The sequence below is a fragment of the Phoenix dactylifera genome, chromosome 1, assembly GCF_009389715.1.
Source record: "Phoenix dactylifera cultivar Barhee BC4 chromosome 1, palm_55x_up_171113_PBpolish2nd_filt_p, whole genome shotgun sequence".
Lineage (NCBI taxonomy): Eukaryota > Viridiplantae > Streptophyta > Magnoliopsida > Arecales > Arecaceae > Phoenix > Phoenix dactylifera.
The window spans coordinates 4,378,874-4,399,516 of record NC_052392.1 but is presented as its reverse complement, the minus strand read 5'-3'; the positions used below and the strand labels follow the sequence as shown (position 1 = coordinate 4,399,516).

Below are 20,643 nucleotides of genomic sequence, written 5' to 3'. Positions count from 1 at the left end.
AGTCGGCCTTAAAAAGCGGTCAATCTTGTTTCAAACGAAACAGGAGAACGGCCGCATAAATCACGAAAAGGACCAACGCGAGCCTTCGCCGGCCTCTCTTTCTCTTCGGCTCTCTTTTTCTCTCTCTTCCTTTTCCTTTTTCTTCTCCGGCAACGAATTTCATTTTCGTTGCCGGAACTATATCGGTGAGCCACCGATACAGCGCAAACCAACCAGAAGCGTCTGGCACGAGATGGTTCCGCGTTGCTTTGACCACTTGCAAATAGTTTTAAAACAAACAAGCTGGTGGTCTATGACTTCGCATGGGAAGAATGCTGTAAATAACCAGACGTCGTAAGGCAACAGTCATAATTCTTGAGCATTGAGACCGTGATGAAGTAGCATTAAGAAGCTCGAAAACAATGGACTCAATCATGCAAGAATATGGGTTGGCTTTAGATCGCCAGCGATAGGTTATCGGAACTCCACCGGCATGGCAAACCCATCAAAGTTTACATATCCAAAATAAAAAAAAGATCATAAGAAACAGAGGGGACTTAGTTGATATTAAACCAGAAAATGAGAAGCAATATATGTAAATCCCTGGATAAATCTCCATCTTTTTCTCAACAGGATTACAAACAAGCAGAATTTTGAAATAAGTTTGCACAGGAGATGATGACTTCACCGAAAGAATGATGGCTAGAGAAGCCTTTATTTAATGTAAAGGCGATGAAACTCATGTCTATATCAATGTTTGTATTTTGACTATAACTTTTAACCACCTCCAAATAATTGTACATAGGATGACAATAGGCTGGTGGCGTGTAATTTTACATAGGATGAATAATATAAATAACCAGAAACTCTGAAGGCCACAGAAAGGCAACAGTCATACTTCATGAGTTCCTGAGACCATGTGATTATGCCATTAAGAAGCTCAATAACAAATGAAGTGCGGCAAAATAGTGCAAAATTGTAGGTCGGTTTTATGATTGCCGATGACAGCTTGTCAGAACTCCACAATCAGAGGACTTTGTAATTGCTAAGATAATTCTGATCAACAACAGGAAGTTCAGTATAAATGGTTACTCTTGGGACTCCTGATGGCTTCCAAAAGACAGCTCAAATATTTGGTTATAATCATCTACAAAGTGGACTTCAAGGCCTTCTTTTACATTTGCAGCAAGCTCGTCAAAGTCTCTTCTGTTAGCCGATGGAAATATGATCGTCTTCACCTCACTCCTCCTTGCTGCAATGGTCTTCTCCTTGACCTGTTCTCATATATGGATAACAAATGAGTAAAATAACAACTAATCCAAAAAACGGTGAGATTATTGTGATCTAGAACACCTCGATGAATTTGTTAAGAAAGTAATATTAAAAGGAGAAAATTATGAAGCCTAATGATTGCTGCCAGAAACAGGAAGAATGGACCAAGAAATTGAGTTCAATGGGGAGAAACTTGAAGAAGACTGAAAAATAATAAAATGCGACAATGCTGTATGAGATGGTTTTGGCATATGTTTCATTTAGGCCATGAAAGGCCCTATGAAGGAGTCTGCAACATAGGTTGACAAATATGGAGGAAAAAAGGGGGCTGGAAGACAGAAGACAAAGTAGACAGACATAGTTTTAACACTGAACACATATCAGAGCATTTGACAGTTGATTGGAATCATTAATAAAGTAGGATAATATATGAACGCAATAGGGTTTTTTTCTTAGTGAAAGGTGAATAAAACTTGCTGTATATATTCATGTTCGTGATTGTATCAAAAAAAAAAGAAAAAGCTTTTAGTGACTCAAAGCAAATGCAATAAGAACAGATAGAATCTTGTTAGAGTTACATACCCCACCAATTGGAAGAATCCGCCCAGTCAATGTTACTTCACCTGTCATTGCAAGGTCCTTCTTGACAGGCTTATTCATGGCAAGAGAGAGCATCGACGTGATCATGGTGCACCCAGCACTTGGTCCATCCTTTGGAGTAGCACCTGCTGGAACATGCAAATGGAGCCTCGAGTTTGCAAAGAATTGATTCTCTGGCTCTTTCTCAAGTAATATGGCTCTTGCAACTGTATGAGCTATTTGAGCACTCTCCTTCATTACATCTCCAAGCTGACCTGTCAGATGAAGCGCACCTTTCCCTTCTCCTTGCTCCACCTGGGTGGTCTCAATATATAAAGTTGAACCACCCATGGCAGTCCAAGCTAGACCCATGACGACTCCTATTGGAGTCTGATCATATATCCGTTCAGCATGGAATACCGGTTTTCCCACAAAATCAGCTAGATTCGATACATCAACTACAACCTTTTCAACCACCTCACTAGCTGCTGCTCCACTGACACTGTCCAACACCTTATTGTCCTGTCAATCAGAAATTCAAGAGTAACATGACCTTAGAAACGTGTTGGGTGCCTTTGTTGCTCAAATTCTATTTAAACTGGATATAAACATATCACAGCATTGGTACTTAAAAAAGATAAATATGGTTTGTTTTGGACAAAAATGTGTTATATTTATAACATAATTATATGGTTTGTTTTGGACAAAAAGTGTTATATTTATAACATAATTAGCAATAATACTTTGATGACTCCTGCACATTTCTTTGCCGAAATTTGGTCCACATTATACACATGCTATATGCCGATAAACTTATATATGTATCCACAAATAACAGTGACAGTTATTAAAATCACTCCAGTAACCCTTCTACGAATGTGCCATCCGTTCAGTTACAACGAAAATGAAGACCAAGCGAACCATTTCCTAGTGCTATGGTGTAAAATAACAACTTAAACATCATTAAGAAAGAAGAAAAATTAAATTTACATGTCAAATGTATTATAACAGATTGAAAGAATAAGCATGTGCAGCTTATCATAATACCTCCAAGATAGCGGGCTGTTCGCTTGATGAACTATTGTCTGTTGATGTATTTGTTTCCATCTGATCAGTTTCTGCCAAAGGTTCAACAGCAAGTTTTTGGGCACTTGACTCATCTGCTTCCTTGGATGCAATTTCATTTGCCTTCTCACATGAGGCAGAATCCTGCATGTTCCTCCCCGCTTGTTCATCACCCATGATGTCACCTGATTCTTTAGATCTGTCGCCAGATATTTGGACTGCTGCTTGCTGAATGCTGATATCTGAAGATGACTCATTTGTCACTCCCCGACGGACAAGTTGAAGAGCAATCTATCAAAAATTTAAAGCATCAATGAGAGATGTATCACCATTTAAACAGCAGATCATCATTGATCCCCATTTTCAAGAAACTTTTTTATTCATGCATATAGAAGCAGCTAAGCAAGATGTGGTCCCTGAAAAGGCTAGTGCTCGCAACATTGGGATGGTGAAGAAAACTGCAGGCATGTTCTAAGGTTAGAGTTTACAAACCATTGCAAAGCAATTATTAGTTTGCAAAGGAGATGCATTTTCAAATTTATTTTCCCTTCCTTTCTTCTATTTATTTCATCTCCGCATTTATATATGTGATATATGGTGTGCATGTATATGCTTACTAATATTATATTATTAATTACATACCACAGCAGAAGCTAAACAGAAAAATTTGCGGTGTCTATTTTCAAAGTAAGATCTCACTCTCTCCAAATATGCCAAAGTATTTGGTTGAGGCAGTAGATTCAGAAAAAATAAGATAATATAAAAGATCATTACTGGATATATTTATATCATTGCTTCGAGATAATATGTCACTGAGCTCCTATTCCGACTTTCTATATATTGTTTTACCAAAAAATATTTAGAATGAAATGATAATGTGAATTCAGAATATTTAGAGATAATTAACAATATGCATTTTGTGATGTAATGAGTAAACTCCTGTGAGTTTCCGATATATTTTGAAGCTAAACACTAGAACATTCTGATTGAGAAAAGTCAAAGAGAACTGATCAGTAACTCGATAACTGAATATGAGAAATTGCTAACTTCGTGCTTCTCTCGAGTTTATGAATCCTGAAATGTATACCTTGCGATATATCTTCTCAATTTGTTTTTGCAGATTCCGAACACCAGCTTCTCGGCAATAATTTTCAATAAGTGCAAGTAAAGCTGCATCTGTTACTTGGACCTGTATATGAGATCATATGGAGTATTAGAGCCAAATTATTGGACACATGAGACTACTAACCATTATAAGACAGTCTCAAATGAACTCTTAAACTTTCTCTAATGTACATTATAATTTTGTCCACAGCAGTGTCCTTGTCATAAGATGTGTTGCAAAATGACAAGCAGATTATCTGGAGAATAATAAGCAGGAATTAACCATATGATGCAGAAATTTGCAATCAGACGAGCAGAAAACTGATATTCTATATTGATCTTTGGATCTATATAAAATTGCATCAGTAAAAACACCATTATGCTAATGCTTTTGAGTAGAACTTCAAAGAAAATCATCAATTTGAACTGGCAAAACTAAAAAATTACTCCACTTTCAAGCTGCATTAAAAATATAAGAGAACAAAAATAAGCAATGGAAAACTTTCAAACCTGATCAGGCTTGATACCACAAGCTTCACGAGTACTCTTCTCTAAATAGTCCCTTGCAATATGCATCTTCTCGTCAGTGATATAGCCAGCAAGAGCAATGACCTCCATTCTATCCAACAGAGGGTTTGGTATCATCTCAATGACATTTGCAGTGCAAACAAATAGAACCTACATTATATGCAGAAACATTTGCATCAGAAGACCTCTAATAGGGAAAGCATCTACGTAATCACAGATGACCTTTAAGGATGAAAATATGCAACTCAATATGGCAATCATTATCTGAATATAATAATGAAAGAACACCACAGGATAAAAGAACCACAAAGATCTCATAAGTTTAAGAGATATATAAACGCAAAAGGTACGTAATTTCTACGTATTTCACTACTATATAGCCAACATGCTCGACATATATATTTATATAGGCCATGAAGTCATAATCATCAAAAGGATTTGGATTTTGCAACATTTCCAAATCAGAGGGAACTTGATGTGCTAATCCATGCTCTTAAGGCACATCATCAGTTGTCCATGAGCGACCAATATCTGTCCAAATACACACATGGACATATGCATTTCAATTCTTTCGTCACACATTCTCGAGCTAATACATATACATGTACACAGTACTCAGATTTTCCAGGAAAAATAGCAAACAGTATTTGTCAAATTCACCTTTCTTTTATTTTTCCTCCCTGGTTGGTTTCATGTGAGGGGATCTTTTAGTCACATAAGTAGGTCCAGCAAAAACTGACTCAGACGTGCCAATCTGCCCAAAGTTGCCCAAATGAAAGGTTTTGCACAATTCTTTTTTTAAAATCATGTAGACTTTGAAAGGGACTTTCAGGCAAAGTAGCAAAATTCACCTTTAGTTCTATCTTTCCTCTCTGATTGGCTTCATGTAAGGAGACTTCGAAGTCACATTACTAGGACTGCCAAAAACTGGCCCAGACACACTAACCTAGTGAAACCTGCCTGAACCAAAGGCTTTGCATGGGAGTAATTCTAAAAACCATATAGGTTTCACATCACCCAAAGGGCCAACACCAACCAAACTATAAATGAATTGATTGTGTTTGTGTTTAGTCCCCAGGCCTATAAGGTCACCAAGGATGAATCAGCTATAAAATCCAGTTGGCTAGCACTCTAGATCACCACCGATGGTATAAGATTCTATGCTTGACCAGCTCATTTCAGTTCAGAGTTCAGATAGACAAGGAAATAATATGCAAGATATCTCAAGGGACAGGTAGGCAATAAGACAAGGAAAAGCCAAGCAAGAGATTACTTTTTGGATTCTTTTTCACCCCAAATCCTCCCTGTTATCTTTGTTGCCATTAGAGAGACTGAGAGAGCATCCCAGGCCATCTGTATGGGATCAAACTCAGGACTTGAAGCAGAGGAGTTCAGTGCATCTTTCCTCAGGATCAGGCTCAAACGGCCAGCTCTCACATGCCCAGACCAAGTACCAAGTACCAAGTACCATAGCCTCCACCCTTGGTTCTCTCGATTTGAAGCCAAGGAACACGATTCTAAAGCTAAAACTAGAACTAGGGTTATGCTTTTCTGAACAACAAAATGTGGGCACTGATTCTGATTGCGAATAGAAAACTATATCAGAATTTTCCGGAAGTGGGTCGCTTCTGTGATAGTTATGCAAGAATAGAGGCTTTTGTTCTCAAGTTGATGAAGCTCTATTTATTTATTTCTTATTGCTTTTTGCAAGTAGTTATTTCAGGTATATTAGGCCTCATTGCATGCCTTTTACCTGTGAAAGGTTACATTGATTTATTTGTTAAGAATGCGATTACCTGTGATTATTTGCTCAGCACCATGAACAGTCTGGGTCGTTAGATACATTATTTAATATTTCTATGTTTCCTTTGTCTTATTATAATCCTCATATATTACTTATCCTGCAAGAATTATATTATTTTGTGATTTTCATTCATCTTACTATTGTAGTTGCAATTAAGCTAATCTTATTCTTTGTTAGTTGATTACTTTGTTATATATTGTAAATTAATTGCAACTGTGACAATATACGCACAGTGGAATTCAACTTTCTTGTCTTTGATTTTGCACACCATGCTTTCGTTTTCAATAACATATTTGATTCAGAATTGAAGCATTAATTTGGATTGGCAAGTAGGTATGGACCTATCTAAATAAATGGCTTGTGTTTGGATGTATTTTTCTCAACCCTATCGCATATCTGTCAATTTGGGTTAAGGGTTTATGTTTTTGACTCGACCAGAACCTGACTGGACCAACCCAATGCGATATCTGCCCATAAGTCATGTAAACAGTCCACTTCCAGATGACCAGAATGTAAGTCATGTAACCAGTCCACTTCCAGATGACCAGAATGTATGTAAGTGAGGTGTTGCAAGCACTGAGTGATGACCAGATGATTCTTGTCAAGACATATGTTACACAAGGAAGAATTCCCATCATGTTGATTTAAGTGTGAACTAGAGAACTACTTGAGGAGTCTTGTACACATGCAGACATAAGTGTGTACATATATGTGTGTTTGTGTGTACATATAGACATATCAGGTTGTTATTATCAGGAGTGCACAGTTTGAAATCCTTCCTCTCTACTCTCCTCCAGCTGCCACATTTATTTATTTATTCAAGCCTTATAAAACTTTGTATCATTGAGTAAATATGTGATATATATATATATATATATATATATATATATATATATTTATGAAGCTATTCTGAATCTTCTGATTTTCTTGCAATCCGTGGTCTAATTTCAGGTTGACTGTTGAATAAAGGCTGCAGCATAGGTACAAAGAAACCCACCTCTTACCCAATTCAAATAGCATTTCTGAAAATAAGTTGTTTAAAAATATTAATCCTCGAGAAAAATTGTCACTAAAGCACAAGAGATCTTCATAGGAGAACAATTAAAAATTTATTTTACAAAGAAATGAAGAAGAGCATCTTTTTTCTTTCACTTCCAGAAAAAAATAGATAACAGGCACCCTACTTAAAGTTGGTTATACCGTACAAATATGTGTAGGCATAGCATATCATTTCAATACATCTATGATCAAGGTTTCAACACCAGAACCAGAACTCATATGGTTTTTTTTGCCAGAACGATAGACTAAGTACCAACACAGGACGGGGCTGCATCCCATATCCACACACTCCATACTTGTGCCAAAAACCCAATGGAACAGTACAGTACTATCCGTACCATCCCATTTTGACGGTATTTGAAACCCTTGTCTACAATGATGTGTGTATTATAAACACCTATGTTTCATCTCCGTCTCTGTTCTTCATTTCGTGCCCCATAAAGTATGAGCCCCAGTCAAGATCTGCAAAGCTGGTCCAGGAATCATATCAGTACATTACCAGCACAATATGGTACACATCCCATACCAACACAAGCTTCCAATACTTGTTTCTCGCACCTAGCCCTGGTATTTACTCAAAACTGAGTGGTACAAGTCAGTTCAGACAGTACGGGGCAGAGATTCAGGCCATTATAGACTGGTTCAGCTCATATACTCAACTGAACCTTGGTACCGTATTAGTACTTTACTGGTATGGTCAGGTCCATACAGCTGACCTTGGCTGCTGTGCATGAGAAGGTTGCTTCTGTCCATAACATTACATATAATCCTTCATGGACTTTGTTTAGCTAAGAATTGAACTTCCTAAAAGGTCAAACACACTACACCAGTGACAAGCAAGACTTCATAAATTGCATATAAACCTACATTAGTAAGTGCCACAATTCATCAAGAAGCAATCAACTTTAAATTACAAAGTACTGGGAAAGAACCAATGACTCACCTTCGATAGGTCGATTGGAACATCAAGATAGTGATCAAGGAAATTTGCATTTTGCTCAGGGTCAAGCAGCTCTAACAAAGCACTAGCTGGATCACCAGCATGTCCCCTTCCTAACTGTTGCAAGATTTATTATCAATAAAAGATGTTATCTCAGAAAGATGGAGAAAGCAACAAAATTCATTGCAAATATACCTTGTCAATTTCATCAATAAGAACCAAAGGGTTAGCTGTCCCCACATTTTTCAGACATTGCACCATCTTTCCTGGCATGGCACCAATATATGTACGACGATGACCCTGGGGAAAAGTCACCACACAAATGAGTTCTATTCAGAGCATGCTGTTGCATCTTAAAACAATTACTCCTGATTGGCTGAGATTTCTCATTAGGGAATTTTTCTTTTATTTACCTTGATTTCAGCCACATCTGCCAAGCCACCTACAGAGAACCTGTAGAATTTCCGGTTTAAAGCCCGTGCAATTGAGCGGCCAATGCTAGTTTTACCAACTCCAGGAGGCCCAGAGAGACAAATAATTTTGCCTGCAATTAGAAAATAAAATCTGATAACATGCAATCGATAATAAATTTGGGATCAAGCAACAAAATAGCCCAAACATAGAGCAGCTTCAGTGTCCAGATTTCCATTCGGCAAACATGTATTTAACAAACAATGAATTTTGTACAGCAACGAACAAAGAAAAAGGAAATAAGCTTAAGCATACTAAATATATGGTCTCTTAATACAAGAAATTTGTATTCTGTGGCATTCTAACATGGACAGCTATTGCTGAAAAGATTAGACTCCATGCAGTAATTTGGCACTTGATGTTCCTAGTAATCAAGGTTAACCACGAAGATATGGGGTAGAGTTATTATGGTATAGTAAAATAATAACCAATAATAATATGAATCTAAACACAGTTTCAAAAAAAATGACTGCAACATCTGCATGAACCATCAGACCTGCAATTTAGATTTTCAGAATTGGATATGTATCCCATGCCAACTACCAATGCAAGATCAAATATGACAACTTAGAAGCCCTATGTATTATCAGATTCACACTTTTTTTTCTGTAGAAGATCAAGTACTAGCAAGAAGAATCCTGCATGACAAGTCAAATGTTACAAGAACACAAATAAGAAGATCATTTCAAATAGATATACGGTCAATAGCAAAAATCATGACATGTACTGGTTCATTTTAGTTAGCATCATCCTAGAAGCACAAATACTAACAGATAAATCAGGTGCTTATCACGAAAGGCAGAATCATATATTAATGCATAGCCAACTCCAAGCAGTTGAAGAAAAGCATGTTGGTTATGGACTTATGGTTAAGCGAACTTGTTGCAAAGAAGATACACAACAATTATGGAAGCAAAGAACAACTAGCATTTTTCATTAGCTAGTTACGTTTCCACCAATGAGGGGTCCTTGGGGGGCAAACTAGGGACAGAGCTATATTTTAGCCCTTTTTTTGCACAAAGTGGCTGCCCCATGACTCGAACCCGCGCCATTGCACTTGTCAGCCTAAGTCTTTTACCATTGCACCGAGCAATGGCCCTAAAGATCAATTACTATGGTTAATAAATATTAGAGCCAAATATAATAAGAAGAAACTTGCCTTGTGATGTTCCTCTTAATTTTCCAACAGCTATAAACTCCAATATCCTTTCCTTCACATCAGATAAACCATAATGGTCCTCATCTAAAATCTTTTGAGCATGATCGACATCAAAGTTTTCGGCACTGCAGCAAATAGAAGAAACAATGATGAAAATAAGGTTCTCAAAAAGTATACAAGTCAAAAGCTGATAAACCAGCAACAGAACATAGGAAAATTGTAAGCAACCATAAAGGTCAGTAGATACCTAGGTCTATATTACCAATAGGGAGTTATGAGTCTTAATTAAAAAGAAAAGAAATCAGAAAGCATAAATAATAAACTGTAACCATATAAAGAAGAGCTAGCAGCTATACAAGATCCCATTTCACTAATTAAAAATTTTACTTCATGGTCCATGCATGAAGACCACATAAGCCAATAAAGCCTCTGAAAGAATAAACAAATTGCAATGTGTTTGATCAAGTAATCCTTTGCAACATTGACTCCACTGCAAATAACTACAAAGTAAAACCACTGATATTGGCAACGGACTGGCCAAACAGTGGATTAAGATAAAAGCTTGTCTACTAACAGACTACGGTAGACCGAAAGAAAGGTAGGAGAAGAAATGCAAAGTAGCAAGCAAACGACAAAAGCTATACCCAATAGATGCGGATGGGTGCAAAAACAACAAAAGTGGCCTAGCACAAAAAATGATGGCCGAATCAAAGCACAAAAGATAAAGATCAAATAAATGAAGTTACGAGATACACGTGAACCAAAAGAAATAAAATTGAAGCTGCATGGAACTCCAGGCAATGGAGCCAAAGTAAAAGGCCTATGTGGTGATCAAACAAGCTAGGCAATGGCAACTGAAGCAAGGTCACCAAGTATGAAGACTGAAAGCATCACCATAACCTTCAGGAAAAACAGAATGTACCAAGGAAGAAGAAAATAACAGCATGAACAACCAAAAAGCCAGACAAAATAGAAAGGCAATCTAGCAATCTGCCATCAGATGACTAAACAAGAGCAAGAATGCTGGATAGACAGAAACATGGAAAGGTAATTATCTTTTACTACTAAAGTACAACAGACCATATCTCATTGACATTTACATGAAATGATTAGAAGCAAAACAATTGCCAGTAAAACCTGTAGTTTCCCCATGGCAATGAGGTCAGCCAATCAAGATAATTACGAGTTACATTGAACTCGCTAGAACTGGCTTCCAACAGCTGCAACTTTGTGAGTTCCTCGTCTATAACTTGCAAGACATGAGGAGGACATCTCTCCCTATTTGGTTCAAGCCTTTCTCTAAACTTTGCTGCAAGAAAAGAAGAAAACACAAGTGCCTTATGTCAAATATATGTCTTAAAGTACTATATAACTAATATTGCACTACCCTTCTAAATGTTACTTAGGCATAAGTCATAACTAACCAGAAAGTGCTGTTTTGTCATCAGTCTCCAAACCCAGCTCCTGGATAAAGGCAAATAAGTTATATACTTTCATAGTATAGAGTGCTGGTGAAGCAACTTTCCTACAAAATCAACTTAACAAACAACATCCCCATGTTACTATTAACATGCTAATAATGCAGTCTATTCACAAGGTCATCATCATGAAATCAAAAGGGGAAAAGGTAAAATATTTCTAATGCACAAAGGGGCCTGATTCACCTTCCTGTTTGCACACGACTATTCTATCAATTTCAGTGGACCCCATAGAATAAGAATCACAACGACATACCTTTTTTATTGCTTTCAACTGCTCATTCAACAAATAGCGCCGCTGCTCACCACTTATTTTTTCCTCAATTGCTTTTGCAATTGATTCCTAGTATGAAACCAAATGGAGATGAGACTGCAGCTCTCCTTAGAGATTGAACCAGAGAATGCAAAAGCGAAGCATAATAAAAACCCAAGTAAAAACAACCTGTATCTTACTGATCTCCATCTCTTTTTTGACCAATTCCAGAGTTAACTTCAAGCGCTTGTACACCTGGTCAGAAAATATTGATAAGGATATTGTGACTCGGAAGACTTTGATCTATGAAATACATTGTAACAGCACAGTAAACTACAACAGCCCAACATCCACCCAACAAGAAATTAAGTGAGAAACCTTAAGGAACGGTATAGCCTGAAATATACAAATTAAAATATGGACACAGTTATATCTAAAATGTGCAGAAACATATCTTTTTCTTCAAACAAAACCATTTTTGTTGAGCATAACACATGACTATAATATATCACTCAGGAAGCCTTGCTGATAGCAAGTGGATTGTTCAATTGAAAGAAATAATAAATACTAGTTACGAGAGAACACCTATTTCTGTAATTAGTTAATGAAATGGCGATACCCAATAAGAAGAGGCACTAAGAGAATATGTCAATTTACAGGATGCTACACTGCCACAACTAATCACTTACTAGTGAAACACATAATCAACATAAGAAAACAATAATAAAATCAATAAGGAATGACAGGAAAAGGCTGCCAATATAAGGCATTTGCCAAGACCTTAGCATTGATTCAACCAGCCAGAAAGATCTCCATTATCACTATGCTGCCAATCCAGTCCAGATATTATTATGAAGCGTCATAAATATGATGTTTCATGACCTCTTTTGAGTAGATCTGAAGCAATATACATAAGGACATGTAAACTACAAAGCTCATCCAGGTAGATGTCCTGATTTTTTTTTTGCAACACTCAATGAGAATTTGTCTAGATTAAGTTCATAATTTCACAGTCAAATAACATCATGATATTGCTCAGAACAAAAGGTTATGATAAACAAGTACTATTACACCTGCTGGCAGGACAAAGTTTTGTGAAGATGCAAGTCTTGAGCTTTGTGCTTACAGAAAAGGCAATATAGGAGCGTAAAATAACTCCCTCTCAAAAAGCAACTAATTTCTCTTTATAACAGCCCACTGATGCTACAGTTTGTGGACATGAGGCGGCCAAAGGAGATATATGACCTATCTTCAAGTATATCTCCTCATAAAGACTATTTCGGGGTTAAGAGCAAATTCTTAGGTAGTAGGTGCAGTTCAGTGATCAATATAAAACAGTGATTCTCCAAGAAGCTATAAAGTATCATGACATCTGAATGAGTAATAAATTTAATTTTAACTGAGCAATGAAGATAAAGATAATATAATAAGTAACTGAACATAAATTGATGAAAATAGTACTTGCAATTATGGTTTCAAGTACCAGCACTAGTGCCAAATAGGTACATACAATATGCCTCATAGCGTTGGGACCATGGTATGCTGAACCGGCCCGTACCGGCCGGTTCAGCATGTACCGAACCGGTTCGGTTCAAGCATGAAAAACGGTTCAGGCCCCCCATATGGGTCCGGAACCGAGCGGTACGGAGGCGTATCGGTGCGAATCGGATCAGTTCGCACCAGTACAAGCCCGGTCCGTCTTGTACCCGTGCGAGCCGAACCGGTTTGCACCGGTACTGGGCAGCACACCCGCGCGCGCTATTTTATAAAGGGCAGTTCGGTACCGGTATAAACCGGTCCGAACCGGTCCGGTAGGCGACCGGTATGCCTACCGATACCGGTTCAGCGTACCTTGGTTGGGACAACAAAATATAGGTAAATTACCATGCATGAGTATGCTAATGGTATGGGAGGTGTATTGTCACCCATACCTTATCGGTACGATCAGGACAAATGGCATGTACTGGACCACTGGTACTTAAATCCTTATTTGCTGCATTATTGACATTTATAAATCACAAGTTTGTTACTTACATCAAGTTCTTCAAGCACTTGCTGGCACAGCAACTTGTTAGCCCCAGATATAGCAGCTCCAAAATCTGCTAGCCTCGGATAATTGAAATCACCAATATGCTGAGGTTGTGAAGAAAAGTTAAAAATGAGAAGTGACTTCTTTTACAGCAAAATTTAGTTGTAACATTTCAATCATAATATCTGAAAAGCATTCGATCGTATAAACTAATAATCAACTCACAAAATTTACAGGCCAAAGCTTTTCAGGCTTGAGATCTCAACTCAAAAAAGAGAGCTTAATATTAACGATAGATGTGATATAAACTATAATCTATGCATACAAATGATCCTTATCTTATTAAGATAATGTTAGGTTGAGAAAATTCTAGTCAAGAATGCACCAATAAGAACTTTTCAACTGGCCACCAAAAATGCAAACCACCCATGGTTGTAGAGAGCGACTTTCAAATGCATGGATCATTGACTATACAGAATAGCATGTATAAGTTGTCTTTATTCTGCTAGTGACTTAGGCTTTAATATTGGTAAGAACTTTTATCTTTTTTCCTTCAACCTTGTAAATTTGAGAAGTCAGATATCACGATGTTTTATAGAGGGTAAAAACAGCTATTCAGCCAATAAATAACTGGAAAAATAGGAGTGACGTCTCCATGGTCAAAGTTGAAGCCGACATGTAACGTAATGAAAGAATTGGACAAAATTCAATCAATTTAAAAAGGTCACCTGAGTATAAGTTTGGACATGATCTCTCCAAAGTGAACTGGTCTTTAAAACATCCCTTAATGTAGATATAACTTCAAATGAGGTCGCCTTTATAACATCGTCATCTTTATTATAGGGCTTTTCCTGCACAATTAGCAGCAATTAAGTGTAGACAAATTGAAGGAATCTTCTCCAGTAAGTAAGAGATATTGTATATGAACCTCAAGTCCGACTGAACATCAATAAATCATAATCACTGTCAAATATTGCAAATGGGTATCTAGTTCTGATCTCAAACTAGGCATTATTGAATAAATCATCTAAGAAAAATTTGAAGTAACAGAAGAGCAATCAAAAATATCAAAAAAGATATAGTCATCCATTCCAATGATTCCAAATGTTATATGCATTAACCCAACGACAACTTGAAGAGCTTATCTATGAGCATGATCATAGGCAGAAAGAACAGATTCATAGAAGTAGCTGGAAGTACTGGAACAAAACCAAAAAAGGCAATGTCTAGAGACAAATTCCAGTACTAATAACAATTTCGACGCTGTCAGGTCATGTGGCTCTTCCTGTCCATAGAGTCAAATTAAAACCTGCTTTTTTCCATATAAGCATGAGCTTCCGGTTTTTCAAGGCAAAGTGAAGGTAAATGCGCTGCAGATGTCATGCATAGTCTGTAAAAACGAACATGCCCTCGTTTTTGGTTGCTTTCATTTCAATTACATTCCAGGTGTATCAATCTTTCAGTCAGTATATGTAAACTTTTAGTTCTGGCAACTGGCATAACCTAATTATGGCCTTCTTGTGCCAGGTTAACCAAAGATAGGCCCCTTTAAATCAATAATAAGAAACTACAAGGGACGAAGATCTTCCAGAATCCATTTAAGTTGGGCGGAAGTACACCATTCTCCAGTGTATATCAAAAGTAGCATTAGCACAGGTACAAGGAATATACAAACAGCAAACTCCAACTATTGTAAGATGACTCAGAAAATAGAGAAGAAAACAGAAAATGTACCTTTAGGTGATCAACTTTTACAGTAAGCGGATCCTCATCAACCTGCATAATGAAGGTTATTATGCAAGTCGCAGACATGAATACTGCCAAAAAAATCAAATAAAAGCAACTAATCATCCTTGGCGAAGCAACTTACCATCTCAGTTATTCTCAAACGCCGGTGACCAATAAGCACTACCTGATCCCCTTGTATGCTTGTTATCTATATAAACAAATGCTAGACAGCAAAACTGTTAGCAAATGACTCATTCTAAACATCAACATTCATTTGCATAAGCAAATGAAAATTATTTACACACTACATCGTTGAAAAGGTTACCTGGGCCAGGGTTCCAACTTCATGAAGGCGTTTGAACAATTCCTTCCCTTTGAGATCATAAATATTTTTCTCTGTTTCTGAACCAGATACAAGAGTTGGATCAGCCCCTGGCTCATCCTTAAGAAGAAAGGCACCAGCATATGCAACTGATCTTTTACGATTTTCCACCAAAGCTGCCAACAATTTGGGATCCTGCAAGGAAATTTAAAATGGATTTTGTGAACAGATCATATGATACATCACCCTCTATGTGTGTTCAAACCCATAGATACTTGCCACCATATTGATGCGGTCTAACAACAAGGATATGCAGCTTCACAAAATATACATGCTTACATATATGTAGGAAAAGGGATTAAAATCATGACACGAAAATATTGACATTTCAAGCTATAAAATGTATACCAAGCACCACAATCAAGCCGACTGCCATACAAATACCTTACCGGTATGGTAGAGTCGAGTACAGTATGATAATGAATACTATAGCAACAATATTTTCTTCTGCCTAGCTATGGTACCACCGCCTGAAAGCAAGTAGTATAGTTGGTACAACATGGAATCGGGTGGTATGAGGTAGTTCCGCTCAATTCAAAGTGGTTCTGCTCGTATATCAAACCAAAACTCAAAACCATACAGGCATGGTACACCTGATAGACGGTGGTATGGGTTGATTCAGCAAACCATGACCATGATCCTTGTTGTCCTGCTAAGCATGATAAATCAGCAATAGTCAACAAGTTTATATATTATTTGAAAATCACCTTTAACAATTTCTTCGCCATGTGTTTTTTTTTTTTGCAAGAGTTGCATCCTTAGCAACTGCTAGCATTTCCTAATCATTCCTCACAACTTTCATCTAATATCTTGACTTTTCTTCACCTTTGACTAAAATCTAAATTGTTTGCTTAACCAAGGAAAGCAAAGATATTTGCAACAAATACATCATACCATCTCAATCTTTAAAACAAGTATTCATCAATAAATATGGTAGCTTCGACATTCTTTAACAATCTCATGTCGAACCCTATCCTCATTCATTACATAACAACCATATGATGCTTACCTGAATCTTGCTTGTAGCCTCCTTTATTTGCCAACCATCATAATTTATCCAATACTGCAGATCTTACTGCTATTTCCTAAAACTTCACATTTTTTGTCTCGAAGGCACATGCAGTAATACAACACCTGAAACATATGATTTTGCTTATCTATCTATAGCGATGTATAACATATCCAATGTAATAAAATGATCATATAGGGTAACTATCAGTCAACCTTAAGTGCATTTACTAATATTTGAAGAAAATTTACATAATATCATCTTCATGCTAGTTTTACTGACCATGGTCTCTCACCCAGAAACAAAAGTACCATGCACCGCACCAGCCTGATCCCAGGTTTACATGGTAAAGTATCAATGTGCAAGCAAAGTGTTGAGGCTTATAGTCAAAAAACAAAAGTGCCAGCTAACATGCAGCAGTTGGAAGTGCTACACAGATTACAAGGTATATCATACCCATACCTAACCAACATGGTAATATAGTATACAATGTAGACTTCTGAGTATCCTTACCTTCAAATTTCTCTTTCATAGTTCCTATTTTGCTATCAATCCTATTCTAATGTTATCAACTAACACTTCATTTAAAAAAAACAAAACTATGCTAATGTAACGCAAATGGCCTTTGAACCTTTATCTGTGAGACTTGAGCCAACCATCGATGTCTTCATTGTAAACATACTCTTTTGGATAACATGTTCACTCTCTCTATCGGCTATAAAACAAAAGATAAATAAAATCAAAATTTATCAAATCCCCTCCAAAAACAATTTAACTGATAAGACCTCTAGAAAACCACATGCATTGCACATGCCCTATGTTGGTAGCATGCACCCTCCTTTTAAAATAGAAATGATGAAATCGTAAGTTAAATGTGATAAGAGGTCTAGGCTTCAGGTCGACTATTGGAATGGGCCTAGTTTAATTAATACTCACTTGCTAGCGACTAATAACTACTCTTGTCGTTACTGATTCATAAATATCATCTATGAGACAAGCTCTAAGATAACCAAGCCTACATCAAGAAAAACACTTTTCCTTCATAACTATACAGAATCTTACACCACCGCATTTCCAATATTATCTCAAAACTTGCAAATTCAAGTTTATCTAAAGTTTGTGCTCCCTGACGCCGAGTAAACAAAGAATAACAAAATATAGCATAAATAGCCCGTAGGTACAGTAACTTCAGCCCACTAGTTACTTTTCGCAAAAACTCCAAAGCCAGCCCTTGTTTGAATTGCTTCCAACAGAAATTGAAACATTGTAGTTTCTTTCAAACAAAACTCCAAACCATAGTCAGCAACAAAAAGTGGCATATTTAAAAACCAATGGAGTAAATCATAAACAACAGAGATATTCAATTTCTGTTCCAGAAAAGCTTAAATTCCAGACTTGCATAAAAAACGGGGCATACCTTCACATATATTGGCATGTAAAAACCTGGAAATAAGGGTCTATGTGGCAATGGCAATGCTATAACCTGCTTCAATTATCAAAGGAGGCAAAAAAAAATAGTTAAGCCAAGAAACATGTGATTAGATGTAAGAATGAAACTGATGAACAAACATAGCAAGTGATGACCATTTTAAAAATTGACTAGATAGATTAGGATTCCAGTTCACGCGATAAAAGAAGCCACTTTCCAGTGCAACCATTTGCCAAACTAATTGAACAAAAGTACAACTGATATCTTTCTACATGCTCTAACATCTCTGTAAGCACTTAGGAATCGAATTTTACATTTTTTTAAGTCTACCTTGTTAATTATAGAAGAAGCCTTCTAAAGGCAAAAAAAAAAAACATCATCTTGCAAGCCATCTCCCTCCCACCCTCTCATGTTCAAGAATGATTACTTTAATAGCACACTCCACCAGAGCTTTCAAGATACACAAAATGCTAATACCTTGGTCACATTATTGTAATACTTTTAAGAGAGGGGCCTAAAATTCAAAGCAAACATCCAACAACCACTTGTGTACAAGAAAAATGAAATCTGAACCGTGAAATCCCTGACATGCTTAAATCATGCTTAAACCCTCTCAAAGATTTTTTTTGTCCAACGGAAAACCAAAACGAGGGTTGCCTGTATTACCAAAAGAAGTTGACAGCACCATCTCTACACTATCATGTCCCATCTACACTATCATGTCCCATCTACACTATCATGTCCCTACCAGAATACCTTGCGCCGAACACTCTAAGAAAGTGTAAATTGTTGAGAAAGATATTCTTCCCCATCTCAACTAAACCAAGATAACAATCCCATCAAACTTCTATAACTGCTATACAATAAAATCCCAATTTAATAACAAAAACCTACGAATCTTTGCCTACACTGCCAAAATATTAGTGAAAATAACTGCAAATATTCGATTTTTAATAGAAGAACACTGACCGTCAAGTAATCCTCGGGCCGGGGATTCGTTGGAATGATGGCCGAGGACGCCTTAGATTCAGCCTCCTCAGCCCCACCACCTTCTGCAGCGGCGGCGGACGCATCCTCCGCCGGCGGCGGATCGGAACCATCGCCGGGTTCCGAGCAGAAGAACACCCTCCTCCCAAAAACCGGGCTTCCGCCGCTCGGATTCCTCAAAGAGCCCAGAACCCGGAGCAAGGGGGACCGCCCTTCTCCGCCATGGCCGAGAGCCGCCGGAAACCTCGTGGAGAGGCTCTGCAATCGGCCCTGGAAGAAGGAAGACGAGAGAACCTTCAGCATTGATTACAGGAGATCGATAGAACCCGATGGCAAGATCGAATCTTTGGCAGTTTTCTAGGGTTTTCTCGCCGGATTTCCTCGTTTATCCTAGGGTTTCGCGCCGAACTGCCATGAAACGAGACCCAGATAGAGAGGGCTTTTTATGGACCCTTTGGTCCTTGGGGGGGAAGAAACCCTTCTAAAACCCTCGCCTCCGATTTTTGTAGCGGCCGATATATCGGCATCGACGCCGTTATTTTTCAGCATTTTCCCGTTATGGCGATAAGGAACAGCCGTTTTAATCGCAAATACATTTTCGGAAATTCTTGACATCATCTGTTGGGATTTTGGAGAAAATAATCACAATTTGCGGAAAAAGTTAACTTCTATTTTCTTGGAAAGAGAAAGATTAAATTTATTTGTTAAACGAAAACAAATTTTCATGACTACATATAAAAAAAACAAACATATAGCTTCTTTTTAAATATATGAAAATATTTTTTATCAAAATTTTTAATTGTTGGAATGGCCAGTGACATTCATTTAGATGGCCATTTTGGAGAGCATGTTTTATTTGGCATTATGAATGGTGTTGAAATCTTCTCAAGTTCAAGTTATATACATCGAATGATAAAGTGTGTATTTGTGGAGTGATTGATTAAAACCTCATTTGATTTTGATGAGCTCAAAGCATTTGAGTATATCTTGTGATTACTAATGAATTCAATTGAGTGTTTCAGTGAAAATCCTGTCCAAGTGTCTCTAGATTTGGTTCATAGTATTTTGGATAAGGTAAGAAGTCTGCTGAACCAAAGTCTGAGACTCGAGTTGACTCCGACTGAGAACAGACAGAAGGACAGAAAGCTTCAACTCAGAAACTGTCAACGAGTCGACTCCCGAAGTGCGCGAGTCGACTCCAATGTTCAACGAGTCGACTCCAGGGTAGTAAGAGTCGACTCTAAGAGAAACACAAAGAAAAGTCAGAGAGCAGTTTTCGGGTCTGAGATTCGAGTCGACTCCAGTGGAACGCGAGTCGACTCCGATGGTTAGCAGGTCGACTCCAAAGAAGGTAAGAGTCGACTCTCAGAGGAACACAAGAAAAAAGT

General features: G+C 37.5%; 1 protein-coding gene across 1 annotated transcript; it reads right to left on the bottom strand.

Annotated features, from left to right (window-relative positions):
• Nucleotides 1-662: 662 nt before the first annotated feature.
• LOC103723402 (lon protease homolog, mitochondrial-like) lies at nucleotides 663-19,705 on the bottom strand. Its single transcript, XM_039124333.1, has 20 exons — nucleotides 19,238-19,705; nucleotides 18,257-18,322; nucleotides 15,774-15,965; nucleotides 15,591-15,656; nucleotides 15,455-15,496; nucleotides 14,449-14,571; nucleotides 13,726-13,824; nucleotides 11,881-11,946; nucleotides 11,695-11,781; nucleotides 11,385-11,424; nucleotides 11,098-11,269; nucleotides 9,961-10,085; nucleotides 8,744-8,874; nucleotides 8,526-8,630; nucleotides 8,334-8,447; nucleotides 4,510-4,677; nucleotides 3,983-4,084; nucleotides 2,878-3,186; nucleotides 1,834-2,352; nucleotides 663-1,253 (listed from the first exon to the last, which is right to left on the bottom strand). The coding sequence occupies exons 1-20, from the start codon at nucleotides 19,556-19,558 to the stop codon at nucleotides 1,068-1,070; spliced, it is 3,033 nt and encodes a 1,010-aa protein (XP_038980261.1). The 5' UTR covers nucleotides 19,559-19,705; the 3' UTR covers nucleotides 663-1,067.
• Between the last annotated feature and the right edge of the window lie 938 nt (nucleotides 19,706-20,643).